Here is a 14,641-nt window from a genome sequence, read left to right as displayed (position 1 = left end):
ATATATATATATAAAATCATTAATCTTGTTACTTTTTAATAACTTACTTGCAAAATAGATGGATGGAGAACTTTCTCAAATTTAAGCTTTACGGGCGGAGGATTAGTTGCGGTAACAGCATCTGCGATTTCCTCGCCAATAGTAAAGGCCTCTTCTCGAGATTTTCCAGGTAATAGTATAAATAAAGAATCTGTATCCCCATAAACTACTCGTGCGCCCCATCTAGGTGTTGTTTCCACCAATTTGATCGCACGTTCCAATGTCTCTCGCCCTTTGCTAACTACGCTATCACCTATCTATTAAAAAATGTTATAATATTATTTTCACAGCATGTTAAAAAATTTTGTCAAATTATTCTATTTTTATATATCTCATTAAAACATTATACCTCAATACATGGCATTCTACCGCTAAAATTGGCGGATGTATAGCCGTAAGTAACGTTTGCAATTAACTTGAGACCCAATTGCTGAGAATGAAGAACGCGCTGCAACGTACGATTTTCTGCTGGATGCAGCTTCATAGATTCCTTCACCATTAGACGCGTATTCAAAATTTCCGAAAGCATACGCGGTAATATTCCTTGACGTACCTCTTTCTTTACAAAGGCTACGCCGCAAGGCGAAAAGTTTATTTTGTCTTGCAACTTTAATGCCGTATTCTTCCTTACTCTTAACGTTGCTGCACCAAACTCGAACGGCCCGTATCTAATAGAGGAAAATATCAAATTAATGAGTTTAATCTGATTTTTCCAATATTATAGATATACTCACTGGCCTATGTGTTCTATTCTCCCTAAACAGGTAGAGAAACAATAGTTATAAGCAATAATCATACTCGGATATAAACTTTGGAAATCAAGCACGATCAATGGATCGGTATAAAATTTAGACTCGGGTTCCATGATCAATGGCAGACATTCTGGAGCTCGCATCTTAGCTCTCTGGTGCATGGATGGCGAGATCGGAATGTAATTCATGGGTTTTGCTAATCTGAGCATCATAGACTCCACGCGAAATTGCGAGCCTCGCGAGAAAACTTCATAAAATTGTATACCGAAAAGTCGGGCGAGTTCACACGTGCGACCTATAATGAAACTTCAGAATAAAATAATGAATTTAAAAAATTGAGAATAAATAATAATAAATATTATAAAAGTATAAAGAGAAAAATTAAGAGAATTTGAATTTTTAATTTTTACCTATAACATCCAAATGACCTAGAAGCTTGAGAGTACCCACAACTCTGACGATATAATGATGTATAACTCTGCTTTTTATTATCATGCTCTCCTGTTTCCACCAAGTAGACAACGTCTTGAAGGAAGGACACGGAACTCTTTCATGTAAAACGTGATGCATGACGTTCTCAAAGGTGTACGTCAATAACGCTGGAAGAAATTAAATTTTTATATCTTTTTGAATAGAAAAAAATATAAAGTGATCTTAAAAGATATAGAAAATATCTCACCTGCTTCATGTCTCATAATTCTCCAGACATCGAGGAGATTGCGACCAGATACTTTTACATCACCTATGTCATCCTTTTCAATCGCGTGAGCATCGGATTTGGAATATATTTGCATATGTGGAATCTTTGAGATTTTCAGTGGAAAGTTATGGAGACCAAGATGAAATGCTCGTTGAAAAATGTAGCCCCATGAAAGAACCTCCACTTCCCAGCCAAGTAGAATGTCTGGATTGTGCCGCTCAATCAATTTTACAAGGCTGTTGAATGCATCCTGTTCCGTTGCAACATATAGAATTGGACACCTCGCACTAGCAGAATGGATCTTGTTGAGTCTTGCACTTATAGAGTTAGAATTTACAATTATAGCGGCTAAAATAAAAAAAAAAAAGATATTATCTGGATAAGTTTTCGTTATACTTGAAGAAATATTAAGTTTCTCGATTTGCAAAGCGAAGTTTCGAAAAATATAAAATATTCTTCACATAAAATTATTAGTATTAATCACCATGTTCTATTTGCTCATCTGTCGTAGCATCTGTTGGAGCGTCGTTGTAAATTGCGTAAAATAATGCAGCAATAGAATCATACTGCGGATCAGGGAGAAGATCTTCTCGAGTAACAGCGTGCACTTCGAGAGACAATAACGTTAAATACTGATGCTGCAGAAAATTTAAAGAAACGTGAAATGAGCTCTAGATTTGCTATATACAAATAAAATTAAAATAATACACTTACCACTGTTACTGCTCTAGCTTTTTGAAGATTTTCGTTCGAGACATTACTTTCGTAGCTTCCTTTAGATGAACATTCAATTTGACCGTACGAAACACCTAGCTGCGTCTTATGTTGTTTATGTAATAATGGATTTGCCAGTGCTCTTTTTAAGGAAGGATCTAAACTCTTTTCTGATATCAATGAATCATTAGAATTTTGTATCTCTAATTTCCTGGTTTCATCAAATGTTTTATTCAGCATGCTTTGTTGAGGCATTGGTGAATCTATATAACGCTCCACGTTTAAATTATTATTGATTAAATTATTAGACGTTCCTGGCTGAGATTTAATCTCTTCGTTAGTGGCATTAATCGACGGATGCTGTATGTCTTGTACATTTAACGCCTTTTCTTTATTCTGCTTACACGATTTGGCATCAGAATTTTTTTTCGATATGTATTTTTTAGCTCTAATCCAATCTCTAACATTCTTAGAAGATGGTGGTTCTATAAGTGGTTTAATTGTTAACGAATTATATCCTGCAAGCGTCCGTTTGATATGATAAGATTTTATACTCGCTCCAGACGGATAAAATTCATTGACCTTCATTCTTCGCCACAGTTTAATACTCGTGATTTCTTCCAGACTAGATTTAAATGCAGGTTCGTCGAAATATGAAGCGTTAGTATTCAAGAATTCTTTCTGTTTCGCGAGATCGAGTTTGTTGCTGAAAAACGGTTTTTGCGATCTACATTTCGGAATGCCGTACATCGTCATACTTTCCAGAATCCTTCCAGGACTAGGAGGCTTATATTTCGTAGTAATTGTAATTATTGCATTTTTCGATGAACGACGAACCCTCTGCTCCGACATCGAACTTTGACTGTCGCTCTCTATCTTTTGGTTGAGATGTTGGGTGAAAGTTATATTACATACATCTTCATCGTCGTCTAGATCAGTTTCAGGAATAACGTCACTATGAATTTTTATAAACTTCTTTGCCAAGTTTTGTATGTCTGACGCATAATTTCTTTCAGGAGATACATCATTAATACTTTTTTCTGTACATTGACTGTTTGGGACACTATCATCACTGTTTGCATTGCTGGAGATAAGTGTAGTTGCCTCTGCATGTACTTGATTACTCGAATGCCCAAGTGCAATTAAAGTTTCAGATTGATTCTTGTTATGATCTGATTTTACAAAAGTATCTTCTTCATCATAATTCAAGAAGGACAATCTTTTACGAACCTCTTTATTCGTTTTAATAAATGATTTTTCACTGCTTTCCGTTCCCTTTTGGTGATCTTGTATTGATTCGTAAATCGTTGTTTTATCAATTTTTGCAATATTACTATAAATATACATATTAAAAAATTACTTGAATGATTTAAATAATTACAATTTTAACTATACAAAATATGCAGATCTTACACAGTATCTATTTCATTATAAGTATCGTTATCAGTGCCATTATTTTCTGAAAAAGGAAAAAGTTTTTCATTTATATAAAAAATAATAAAAACCTATTATTATTAATAAAATGTCACTATTAAATCGAAAGTATGGTATGTTATTTCCATAAAAAATTAATTTCTAATAAATAGAATAAAGCTACTTCAATTACAATATAAATTTAGATTGATAGAGAATAAATCTAATTAAATAAAAGAATTCCTATTCGGTTAAAGCGGATCTACTTGAATTACCTAGTTCAGAGTTAAAAAATTTTTCACGAAGCAAGCTCACACGTAACGGACGTTTTTTGTGTTTTGGTGTAGTAGAAGTTGAAGGAATATCAGGTGTCGGCACGTATTGATTTCTTTTCGGAGATTCGCATTGTCGAACAAGACCTTTATTGGATTTTGGAGATGTAATAGTAATATTAAGAGGCGAGTAATTTCCTGACAACTGTGGACTTCGAGATGTCTTGCCTGGAGAATTATATTTTCTTTTTGGCGTTTTAGCCACATTTTTTCGTTTATTGGATGACTCGTGATCATCGTCTTGAGAATCAAATTTCCTTTTCTTCGGAGTAATCTGAACTATATTTTGTGGTATGTTCTTCTTATCAGACTTATAAGTGCACACGCGTTCTTCTTGTTTTTCAATTGTCACATCAGCTTCGGATTCAGCATCGCTCGAGTCAGCTGTAGCCCCATCAACATTCGATATTGTAAAGTTTACTGAAAAATCATACAGTTCATGATAAAAGCAGTGATTGCTATTTAAAAGGCCTTCTTCTTGAATACACGATTTAAATTCTTGTTCACAATTGCACTTTTCTTTAGAATTTGTTATATAATTGACATGTTCCATGGTGTCAAACGTTTCTATCTCATCTATATCATAAACATCTAAGTCCCGATGATCTAGTTGCAACTGCCATCGAGTAACATATAATTCTTCTTCTGTCTTCTTACTATGCGCAATCCTTTTTCCATTGTCTTTTAAATAACGGTTTTTTCTTGCGACAAAACTTATATCAGTATGCGGATACTTTACAGTCATACCTCGCAAATGTTTGCTTGTTTTAAAAAATATATGAAAATAATATCTATTTACAAAGTTGTATAATTCTTTTCTTAAGTAATATCTATTGGGATTATTTACATTTATATATTTAATAATGTCCATTAAATTAAAATTTCTATATAAAGTACGCATGGCATAATCTTTTCTCGTATTAATGACAGAAACACAGTTATTTCTAGAATTTTTAGTTATTATTTTAGGAAGGCACTGAACTGCCATACAACATGCTATATTATTTTTATTACTCAAACTATTTAAAGTTTTTTCATGTTTTGATACAATCTCATATAAATCATCAACTCCATCAACTTGTGGAAAATTCACGAGCGTGACATCGCCGTCATTTTCTTCAGTAACATTTGAATCATCTGCAGATTCAATGTTCTGCTTATTATCTATAACTTTTACTGTATTGTCATGTTGATTGGATTTCTGATTGTACACTGATTCCCAAGAACTTAGGTCTAGATCAAAACTTGTGATATTTAAATCCTCAACCTCTTCTTCGTCTGGATCATCCTTAATCCGTTCGTTGAACATAGAATATTGAGACCCAAGAACACTATCGTCATCTACATTACTCGCAATCTCATTTTCTTCCGCTAAATCAACTAGCATATCTACTAGTTGTATATCATCTGCATCCACTATGTACAAAATAGATTTTATTTTTACTTTATGTAAATATATATTTTTATAATGCAAAGTAATGTGAATAGAACATGCTTACAAAAACTAGTATCTGTCATATTACTTTGACTTCGAGTTGCATCTAAAAATGCTGACGATGCCAATTGCAACAATTTACAATTATCAGAAATTATTCTTTCAAGATTTTCTTCAGATACAAGAGATTCGCTATGATTTAGAATATGAGATGCATTTAAAACATTTTCATTACTTTCTACTTCAATAGGATATGAAGATATCATCGTATTTGAAGTAATTGTCTCGTTGGTCTAAAATAAAAGAATTAAACCGAATTAATATATACGTATATTAATTATATTATCATAATCTGATGGAAATAATGTGAAATACTTGTGATATAGCATTCAGTCTTTTTAATAATTGATCCTTTTGATAAACATCATTCCTAGTTGGCGGTAAAATAATTTTGCTCGGAGTTTTAGGATATAATAATTGCGACTTTGCATTTTCTAAACTAGCTTCGGCTCTCCTTGTTTTCTCTTCATTCCAAATAGCAGCAAGACCAGGATTCAGCTCTAATTTTTCATTGACACTTTGCCTATTCAGAATCTCCGAAGCGTGCACATCCACTTCCAATTCGCACATGCTTTGCCTTGTTATTGATATCGGAAGATATGCTTTTGAATCTAGAAAATCCATTGATGATCTGCTTTGACTATCTTCTGTTGCACATCCTTGCAAAGAGTGTCTGTATTTTACGCTATTTAAATTAATTAAATTCATGCCATAGAGATTGTAATCTATCATAAATTGTAGAATATACGGAATATGTGCCTCATATGGCTGCAGAGTTTGATTGAGAACAACACCATTCTGAAAAGAAGTTTGTTTCACATTGTTCAATATCTTCGCTTTAAAATTACATACAGTACTATATAATTATATTTTCTATGCAAAAAAATAAAGCAGAATTATTTACCTGCAGCAGATCTGCCGTCCTTTTAATTATAGCTGGATTATAAAAATATATTTTAAAAAACATATGTTCTTTCTCATGATAACCATAGAAAGGTCTACAAAGTAACATATGTATTATGCAATAAATAAAATAATAAATAAATAAAGAAAAATAAATATCTTTCTTCTATTAAAAATAAAAACGATTCTGATTTAAATTTTGCTTACATTCCTGATACTCGTTGAATTTTGTACACATGTTGGTTGGTAGACAAAGTGGAACCAAAAGATGTATTGAGTGCAGAATCAATCGCTGCAGCCAGTTGATAAGCATAGCTATCCGTATTCCCTTGGACAGTGCATGGAACATATAGATATGGAAAGATACCGTGAATATGTAAGCATGTCTTCTTTCCTGGAAACCGTCAAATTTTATAAAGACAAAACTTTTTGACAACAGCTTAGCATAATCTATAACATATTATGAACATAAGATTATCTGCTATTTTTGTTTACATTTACCTGTGGCAGTTGAGCCGAATGCTCTGATTATCGGTACTTTTTTTATCTCGGAGCCACGAAACTCTGAAAATGTCACATCCAGCTCAGGTATCGGGGATGCTTGATAACTATCAATATTTACCAAAGTGATGGAAAACATGTTCTGCAATGAGAATATGTATAACGACTACAAATAAATATGCTTAAAATACAACAGCGTAATAGTATTCTGTTAAAAAGAATAACGAGTCTCCGCTTATGAAATGCAGATCATTGAGAATCGAGACACATGCGTATCGACAATATAAACAAACAGAATATAGTAGGGAACATAGATAGGTGCGTTCGTTTCTGCACTTTCTATATTTAAAACGAGATAAGTATATATCCAATCCAGGTTTTAGTGCGAGAAGGAGATAGCATAGAAAGTGTAAAAATACTCAAATCTTTTAACCCAGTATCAAAACCAAACAAACTACTTGTTTTATTATATTGCTTTTGATTTTGAAAGAGACATGTTTTATTATAAATATAGATATATAAATTACTATAAATATATATATAAATTAAGAATGAAACTTAAGTTATCAGTAAAGTATTGAACATAAGCTATAAAAAAGTGTATAAAATTTATTAAATTAAATAAGTTTTTTTGATTATCTTCTGTTTTGCATTTAATTATTTATAAACTTATATTTTAGATATATTTGCCAAAAGCAAATATTTTTTATTTTTATGAATAAAACAGTATAAATAAAAATTTTCTTGTTATGCAGCATAGCTTCTTTTTTCTTTTGGAACAACATATTTATAAAATAAATGGCTTGGTGAATTAGGAAAATATCACGCAATTAGGAAATTCGTATATTTGAAAATGTAATTACAATTTATTAAAGAAAGATACTGATATCACTTTATACAAAAGAGAATGGATAGTATAATAGTGATTTAATCAATGTTCGGCCTGACAACCTTCTAGGCTTAAAGCTCTTGCCAGATTTCGTGCAACGCCTATTCGAAAGATTGAAATTTTGTCTTGAAATTTTGGATCGTCGCCATGTGCCTCCACGCAACGTAGCAACTCGTAGCAATCATTTGAAGAAAAGATTACGTCTTCCGCTTCTAACAATGGTATAGCATCCGTAAGCAGGATGGACCAGAAACTGAAAAAAATTTTACATTGTAAGTTGTGTAATCATGAATATTCTTAAAACGAACAACTTACTATTTCGGCGTCAAATTTGAAACTAAAAGGGACACTAACAGACTCGCCGCTTCACGATATTCGTCCATTCCATACATATGATGAAACTCGCAATACTTTCCTATAAAATAAAATTTTATATTAATTACTGTAATCAAGCACAATTAGTTACATAATTTATATAATTACGAGAAATTACATTGTTATATATTACAGAAATATTGATAACTATTCTCGTTGGCTATTATACATAATTCTTTACCCAAAAATGTAAGCCTGTCGCTAGCCAACATGCAGGAGCCCAAGTTCTCTAACAAATCGCGACACTCTAATTCTCCGTATTCCGCGTAATGTTTTAAAAACTGGTCCGCGATATATGTGATAAAGTTGCCATCGTGTGCTTTGAGCGCCCACGTAAGAGCATTGCCCAATCTTCCTTGTCTTATGCTTTTCATCCCTTGGATCTTACATATACTAGTAACTAAAAATTTTTTTAATTATTGTAAATCTTGTTTAAGCCAAGAGAGAAAAGTAGAAAGAAAGAGAGAATTTTACCAACGTGCGGCATATTATTGTCTCGCGCGACGTCAATAATTTTGTTGATTCTCGCCTCTGTGCCTGTTGGTAGCGACTGCAACAAAATTTCTAGTCTAGCTAAGCCTTGTGTAGAGCAATGTATTAAATAACTCGCGCCACACTGCCACAACGAGCGATGGCTCATTAGTGTGGTGCCATACTCCAATATGAGAGATTCATGAAGCTGTGCAGTCACACTGTAATAAGATATTTTAATTTATGATTTACAATCATTCTTTTATCCTGTGTTTATACTCACTTCGTCTTTTCTTTGCTGAAAATGTTTAATTTTCCACATTTGTACAATAGATCCATTAGGTGGGCCGCAAACCAGCCATTATCGCTCATATATTGTATTTCTTTGATAACTTGGTACAAATCATTTTCCATTAAAGCAAGGATTACACGATCCAAATGCCTATTAGCTTGCCATCTCTCAGCAACGCTATTCGCGTAGCGTGAAAGTTCCAGCTGTTTGCAGCAGGGAGCTGAGTAAAATAATTTTGCTGCCAACAATTCATACCATGCTTCAGTGTACATGGAATATTCCCACAACACCGATTCATCTCCCGCTATCAACTGCAAAACAAAAATATTAGCTTTTATATTAAAAAAAAAAGAAAAAACCTTAATATTGCTTTACTGACCTTCATAAGCATTTCCAGATTGTTATCTATAACAAAGCAATTAGTCTCTAGATTTGAGCAAAGATCCATTTGCCAGTGTTTCCACCGCATAATAAATTCGTTTACGGAATATCCGCCATATACATTATAAACTGGCATTGTTCTGATAATATTGTCTGCAGTAATAAATGCTGAATGATCCGCTTTGCTGTGCAATGCCAGAAGACGGCAAACTAGATTTAATTTACCATGAAATGCACAGCCCATTATAGCTTCCCAATAATTTATATTCTCTAAATCAGCACACATAGTTTTTTGAGACAAAATCTTTGACGCTGCCAGCTCTCTTGAAGGAAAATGAAAGCTGATCCACTCTAACAACTGTGGTAGCACAACATCGCCTGTAAACATCATGGAAATCTTTTAGAAAAAGTTTTATGTGTTTAAAACAAAAAGAGCTTTATACTAAATAAAAATTTATATTTATTTTTGTATTTTTATATTATTTCATAAATTATACTGTTCGTTTTATTAACTCAATTTACCTGGTACAATGTCAACATAAAGAATTTCTGTCAAATGCCAAATGCACTCTACTTGATAAAATATAGTGAGAAAATTTTCTAGCATAGTCTTCTCTTCTGATAATGATTCCTTTGGTAATATCTCTTGCAAGTTTTCAACACAGGCTCTCAATATAGATCTATATTGTTTGCTATGTTTGAGAAGCTCGGGCCTAATGTCGCCAGAGGAAGATTTAAGCTTTTGAATTGACAGGAAGATTCCATTGCTCTCATTAACCAGTTTACGCAAAAGTGGTGAGAATAATATGATTTCTGGTCGGAGAAAATGTACTCTAGTATCGCAAGGTGCAAATTGACTTCTGGTATCTAAAATAAATTCTTAATGTAGCAAAATAATTGTTCCTAACTGATATATGTATTAAAAGATACAAATTTATAATATATAACTTCTAATATATATATGTATATATTATTTGGCAACCTTGCGAATATTTATCTACATGTTTGTATGCATGTATCCCAAATCTATTGCTGCTGATCCAGGTTGTCGCGATACCTGCTCTCCTGCAAACATCATCTGCTATAACCTGCAAAACATAAAGTTAACCAGATCGTTGATTAGCGAGTAAAAAGAATTATAAGATTCCCTAGTTTCTTTTAATATCTGTTGTAGTCAAAAATAAAAAAAAATTCAATACAAAAAATTGCATAATTAGTATTAAAAACAAATTTGTGCAGATTGGACTAATAAATAAACTTGCAAATGATTCTTAAAATATCGATTACAGATAGTCTAAATAAATTTACACAATACTTTACATCGTAACGTCGTCTATTTTTGTATTGAAATTTAAAGTAAACATTAAAATATAATATTTATGTATCTGGACACAAATTTTTACGTGTAAATAATATTTTACAAATGTGTGTATATCTCACTAACAATTATTTGAGCATTGTCGACTTCGTCCATAGTTATTCAATTTATTTCTTCTTAAATTTGTAAATCAAGTTGACACTATTATTGCAATTAATAATGTTCTTGTAAATAAATACTTTGGCGGGGTACCGATCGCCATAAAGTCATCGACATGACAATTGACAGAGAAAGGAAAGTGGATGTTTATTAATGAACTCAGTTTCTCTCTAATAAGAGTCATAACATGAGAAAGATGCGCGTTGATTGGTTCATCATGTTTCAAGAATTCCCGCTTTATATTTGAATATTTATATTCGTGTTACTTTTAAATTTCAACATAATTAAAACTAGATATTTTAAAGGTATTAACGAAAAGATTTCTTACATTACGTGTTGAAATAACGCATGCGAGAAGAATTGTTCAAAAAGAGATATATATAATGCTTGTAGACTCAATACATCATGTTTTTATCCTTCTAATGTATATTTTAAAAAATATGGAAATGATAAAATTAATAACAGTTCATAGAATCAATGATCTACAAAACTCACAGTTCAATCTAGTCATTTGTAGATATAAAAAAATAAAGTAATATAATCATTTTACTGAACTAATGCCAAAATATATATGGAATATATATAATTTTCATTAAATTAAAAGATATATGCCATAACAAAGGGATGTGTGTATGCAAACGTTTGTATCTGACATTTTATATTTCGTATAATTGTGCATATAAAGTTTAACAGACATTAGAAGTAAAAAAGAGGTACAAAAATATTTTCTATATTGTCACTCTTCTTATATCAAAATGTTGTAACAATAAGTAGAAGAAATCTTTCGACTGAGAACGTCGTATAAAAATAGTACGTATTATGTAATAGTATGTAATAACAATGCACGTATAAAATTCTACTTCAAATTTAATGATGAAACAGTCGGAAACTAGTATGAGACAACACAATTCCATGTTCGTTACAGGCTTCTATTACTGCTGCGTCATTCGTGGAGCCAGCAGGACTCGCGATAAACTTGACACCACTCTGTAACGAAAGAAAAGAAATCATTAAAAATATCAAATGTAGTATTAATAAATTTATTGTTTAGAAGAAAAGTTGATTGATTAAGCATTTAATTTATTTTTATCAACTTAAATGATTTTATTTATATAAAAAAAAGATAACATAATAATAATTGTACATACAAGTCTAGCCCTGTCCACGTTGTCTCTAAATGGGAAGAAGGCATCGCTGCTCAGAGCAACATTATCCAACTTTTTGAGCCACTCAATTTTATCGCTTTCCGATAATTTTTTAGGAATCACTTCATACATGGCGGCCCAAGTAGCTTCATCCATATCCTTTCCAATAGATCCGTTAACGTAATTATCAATGGCATTAGAAATTTCCGCTCTTTTCACTCCCTTTTTGAACTTCATTCCTGTTACCTTCGGGTGTTGACGAAGCCACCTATAATACATAATAATAGAATACACACACACGCGCGCGCGCGCGCGCGCGCACATACATATATATATATATATATATAATACAAGATAATAATTTACATATATAATTCTATATTTTTAATAATCCATTTTTATATATACATATAAAAAAAACAAACCAATTATCAGCCTTATCTCCAGCAAGCCTAGTGCAATGAATTCTAGATTGTTGTCCGGCACCTGTGCCTATCACTTGACCGTCTTTAGCATAACAAACAGAATTACTCTGCGTGTACTTTACAGTGATAGTGGCTACGATCAGGTCGCGAATAGCGTTTCCCGATAGCGTCTTCGATTTCGTCACAACATTGTCGAATATCGGCTTGTCGATTACTGCATCATTACGTTTCTGGTCCATAACTAAGCCGTACAGAGTTTTGCGTTCCATCGGGGATGGTACATAAGAAGGATCGATTTGAAGTACGCAATATGCGCCACCCTTCTTCTTCTTTAGTATCTGAAGAGCCTCTTCCGAGTAGCCAGGTGCGATAATGCCGTCTGAAACTTCTCTAAAAATTACAAAAAATCAATATAAATATTAATATCAATATTATATATTCATAGATATTAATTATATATTACATTATTATATTATCATATTTTTAAAAGATATCAATATTATATTAATATTATAATCATATGTTAACATCGTGTACCTTGATATGATCTTTGCCGTTACAACATCGCATAGTTCAGACAATGCAATGAAATCGCCAAAACTGGACATTCGATCGGCACCTCTCGCACGAGCGTAAGCAGCCGCTAAAGGCGTAAGCTGATCGTGAAGATCATCCACTTGACACAGCTTGGCTTGTATATTGTCCAAGGGGACACCGACTGCGGCTCCAGCTGGAGAGACGTGCTTGAAGGAAGTCGCCGCTGGTAAATTCAGAGCGGACTTCAATTCCTTAACCAGTTGATAACCGTTTAAGGCATCACAAAGATTGATGAAACCAGGTGATCCATTCAGCACAGTTAACGGTAACTTCTCAAGGGTAGTAAATATCTGCGCGGGTTTCTGATGCGGATTCATACCATAGCGAAGAGTGAGTTGAGAGACATTAGCACTGTACTGTTTGCGGAAGTAATCCGAGATCGAATTGTCATATTCAGCAGTGTGAGTAAATGCTTTTAGAGCTAAAGTTTGCCTGAAATATATATTATATATATATATACACACACAGTATTATCAAAAAGACAATTTTACATGACTGCAATGTAAATTTACCTAGTCTTCAAAGAGGTGTTATTGTCAGCAGCAGTATCCATCTCTTTGATGACCTTTTCATAATCATTGGGGTCACAGATAACTGTAACTCTAGCATGATTCTTAGCAGCAGCTCGTAACAAAGTCACACCACCAATATCGATATTCTCTATTGCATCCTCGACCGTCACGTTTGGTTTCAAAATAGTATTTACAAAAGGATATAGATTGCAAACAACTACTTCGATAAGATCGTAATTCTGTTTCTGAAGATCTTCAGCATCAGAATCTGTCAACCTGGCAAGAATGCCTGTCACAATAAAAATAAGAATGTAAAAATCATAAAGGTATGTAAAAATTATAAAGGTATGTATATTATAGTTTAATTGTATATGTCATATAATTATTATTCTATTTAATTAAATAATATTTTGATAAATATGGAGGTCTGTTTTGTTAAAACTGAACTAGTGCACATTTTTTGTACTTAAACTGAAACAGATATGTTTATGATATTTGACAAAAGAAAGTTATAAGAAAACAAATATCTATATATGGATAAATTACTTAATTAACAAATTCATTCTTACCAGCATGAACAGCAGGATGAAGAGTCTTTACACGTCCTCCAAGCATTTCACATGCTCCTGTAACTTCTGAAACATCTCGCACTGGTAACTTAGCATCTCTCAAAGCCTGTGCAGTACCACCGGAAGCAATTAGAGTTAATCCAAATTCATGTAATTTTTTTGCCAACGGTAACAAATTGGTTTTGTCAGACACACTTAAAAGAGCTAAAAATTTTATAAAATTGATTAGCATCTCTATTATTACTATTTAAAAACAACATGAAAGATATAAATTGAAATATGAAAGATCAGAAAAAATATTTTTAATATAATTGATTAGAAAAATAGAGTAATCACAACAAAATATTAGGTGTAGTAAAAAGTCATCGCGTATTTTTTAGCTCAAAGTTGTATATACAATATCTTTGTCAATAATGAATGAAATTCAAATTAAAAAAAAGGGTTTTAAAGCTTGAAATCTCTACTTTTAAAAGCTTATCACATTTTTTAAATTTATATGAGTTTGATAATTTTTACATATTAAAAACTACGAGCTGAAAAAGACGAAAAATTTTCTTCTCACTTTGTGGATTTGTAACGTGTCCAAAACGAATTTGAGAAAATTTTCGATTACATATCGTAAAAGCTTGATACTTTCCCTACAAAATCGTTTTTTTTTT

At 32.3% G+C, this 14,641-nt stretch overlaps 3 protein-coding genes across 3 annotated transcripts in view; all 3 read right to left on the bottom strand.

Annotated features, from left to right (window-relative positions):
- LOC108750816 (DNA polymerase zeta catalytic subunit) overlaps window positions 1-7,136 on the bottom strand; it is an 8,685-nt gene extending 1,549 nt beyond the window's left edge. The window contains exons 1-15 of the mRNA XM_018490596.1: window positions 6,850-7,136; window positions 6,556-6,742; window positions 6,350-6,443; window positions 5,761-6,243; window positions 5,450-5,678; window positions 4,971-5,366; window positions 3,894-4,370; window positions 3,619-3,664; window positions 2,206-3,538; window positions 1,976-2,129; window positions 1,471-1,839; window positions 1,202-1,390; window positions 774-1,086; window positions 389-707; window positions 48-296 (exon numbers count right to left, since the gene is read on the bottom strand). Of these exons, the coding sequence (XP_018346098.1) occupies window positions 48-296; window positions 389-707; window positions 774-1,086; window positions 1,202-1,390; window positions 1,471-1,839; window positions 1,976-2,129; window positions 2,206-3,538; window positions 3,619-3,664; window positions 3,894-4,370; window positions 4,971-5,366; window positions 5,450-5,678; window positions 5,761-6,243; window positions 6,350-6,443; window positions 6,556-6,742; window positions 6,850-6,988 (4,977 nt within the window). The 5' untranslated portion in view covers window positions 6,989-7,136. The remainder of the gene's footprint in view (window positions 1-47; window positions 297-388; window positions 708-773; window positions 1,087-1,201; window positions 1,391-1,470; window positions 1,840-1,975; window positions 2,130-2,205; window positions 3,539-3,618; window positions 3,665-3,893; window positions 4,371-4,970; window positions 5,367-5,449; window positions 5,679-5,760; window positions 6,244-6,349; window positions 6,444-6,555; window positions 6,743-6,849) is intronic.
- Window positions 7,137-7,780: 644 nt separating this feature from the next.
- LOC108750475 (nuclear pore complex protein Nup85) lies at window positions 7,781-10,835 on the bottom strand. The gene is made up of 9 exons (XM_018489932.1): window positions 10,702-10,835; window positions 10,240-10,345; window positions 9,780-10,124; window positions 9,256-9,635; window positions 8,868-9,187; window positions 8,588-8,805; window positions 8,295-8,513; window positions 8,054-8,153; window positions 7,781-7,991 (listed from the first exon to the last, which is right to left on the bottom strand). The coding sequence occupies exons 1-9, from the start codon at window positions 10,729-10,731 to the stop codon at window positions 7,781-7,783; spliced, it is 1,929 nt and encodes a 642-aa protein (XP_018345434.1). The 5' UTR covers window positions 10,732-10,835.
- Window positions 10,836-11,463: 628 nt separating this feature from the next.
- LOC108750449 (bifunctional purine biosynthesis protein PURH) lies at window positions 11,464-13,676 on the bottom strand. The gene is made up of 5 exons (XM_018489884.1): window positions 13,414-13,676; window positions 12,842-13,333; window positions 12,305-12,694; window positions 11,883-12,147; window positions 11,464-11,721 (listed from the first exon to the last, which is right to left on the bottom strand). Exons 1-5 carry the CDS (start codon window positions 13,452-13,454, stop codon window positions 11,602-11,604), a joined length of 1,308 nt encoding a protein of 435 aa, XP_018345386.1. The 5' UTR covers window positions 13,455-13,676; the 3' UTR covers window positions 11,464-11,601.
- Between the last annotated feature and the right edge of the window lie 965 nt (window positions 13,677-14,641).

The sequence above is a fragment of the Trachymyrmex septentrionalis genome, unplaced genomic scaffold, assembly GCF_001594115.1.
Source record: "Trachymyrmex septentrionalis isolate Tsep2-gDNA-1 unplaced genomic scaffold, Tsep1.0 scaffold37, whole genome shotgun sequence".
Classification (NCBI taxonomy): Eukaryota; Metazoa; Arthropoda; class Insecta; order Hymenoptera; family Formicidae; genus Trachymyrmex; species Trachymyrmex septentrionalis.
The sequence above is the reverse complement of the archived record's forward strand: the minus strand, read 5'-3'. Positions and strand labels throughout refer to the sequence as shown.

Coding starts and splice junctions, on each gene's coding strand:
- LOC108750475 (XM_018489932.1), bottom strand. CDS start 10,731: ATGGACGAAGTCGACAATGCTCAAATAATT. Junction 9,636..9,779: donor TTATGTTGACATTGTACCAG/GTAAATTGAGTT, acceptor TGATGTTTACAG/GCGATGTTGTGCTACCACAG. Junction 8,154..8,294: donor CGACAGGCTTACATTTTTGG/GTAAAGAATTAT, acceptor TTTATTTTATAG/GAAAGTATTGCGAGTTTCAT.
- LOC108750449 (XM_018489884.1), bottom strand. CDS start 13,454: ATGGATACTGCTGCTGACAATAACACCTCTTTGAAGACTAG. Junction 12,695..12,841: donor ACGGCAAAGATCATATCAAG/GTACACGATGTT, acceptor TGTAATTTTTAG/AGAAGTTTCAGACGGCATTA. Junction 12,148..12,304: donor GGAGATAAGGCTGATAATTG/GTTTGTTTTTTT, acceptor TATGTATTATAG/GTGGCTTCGTCAACACCCGA.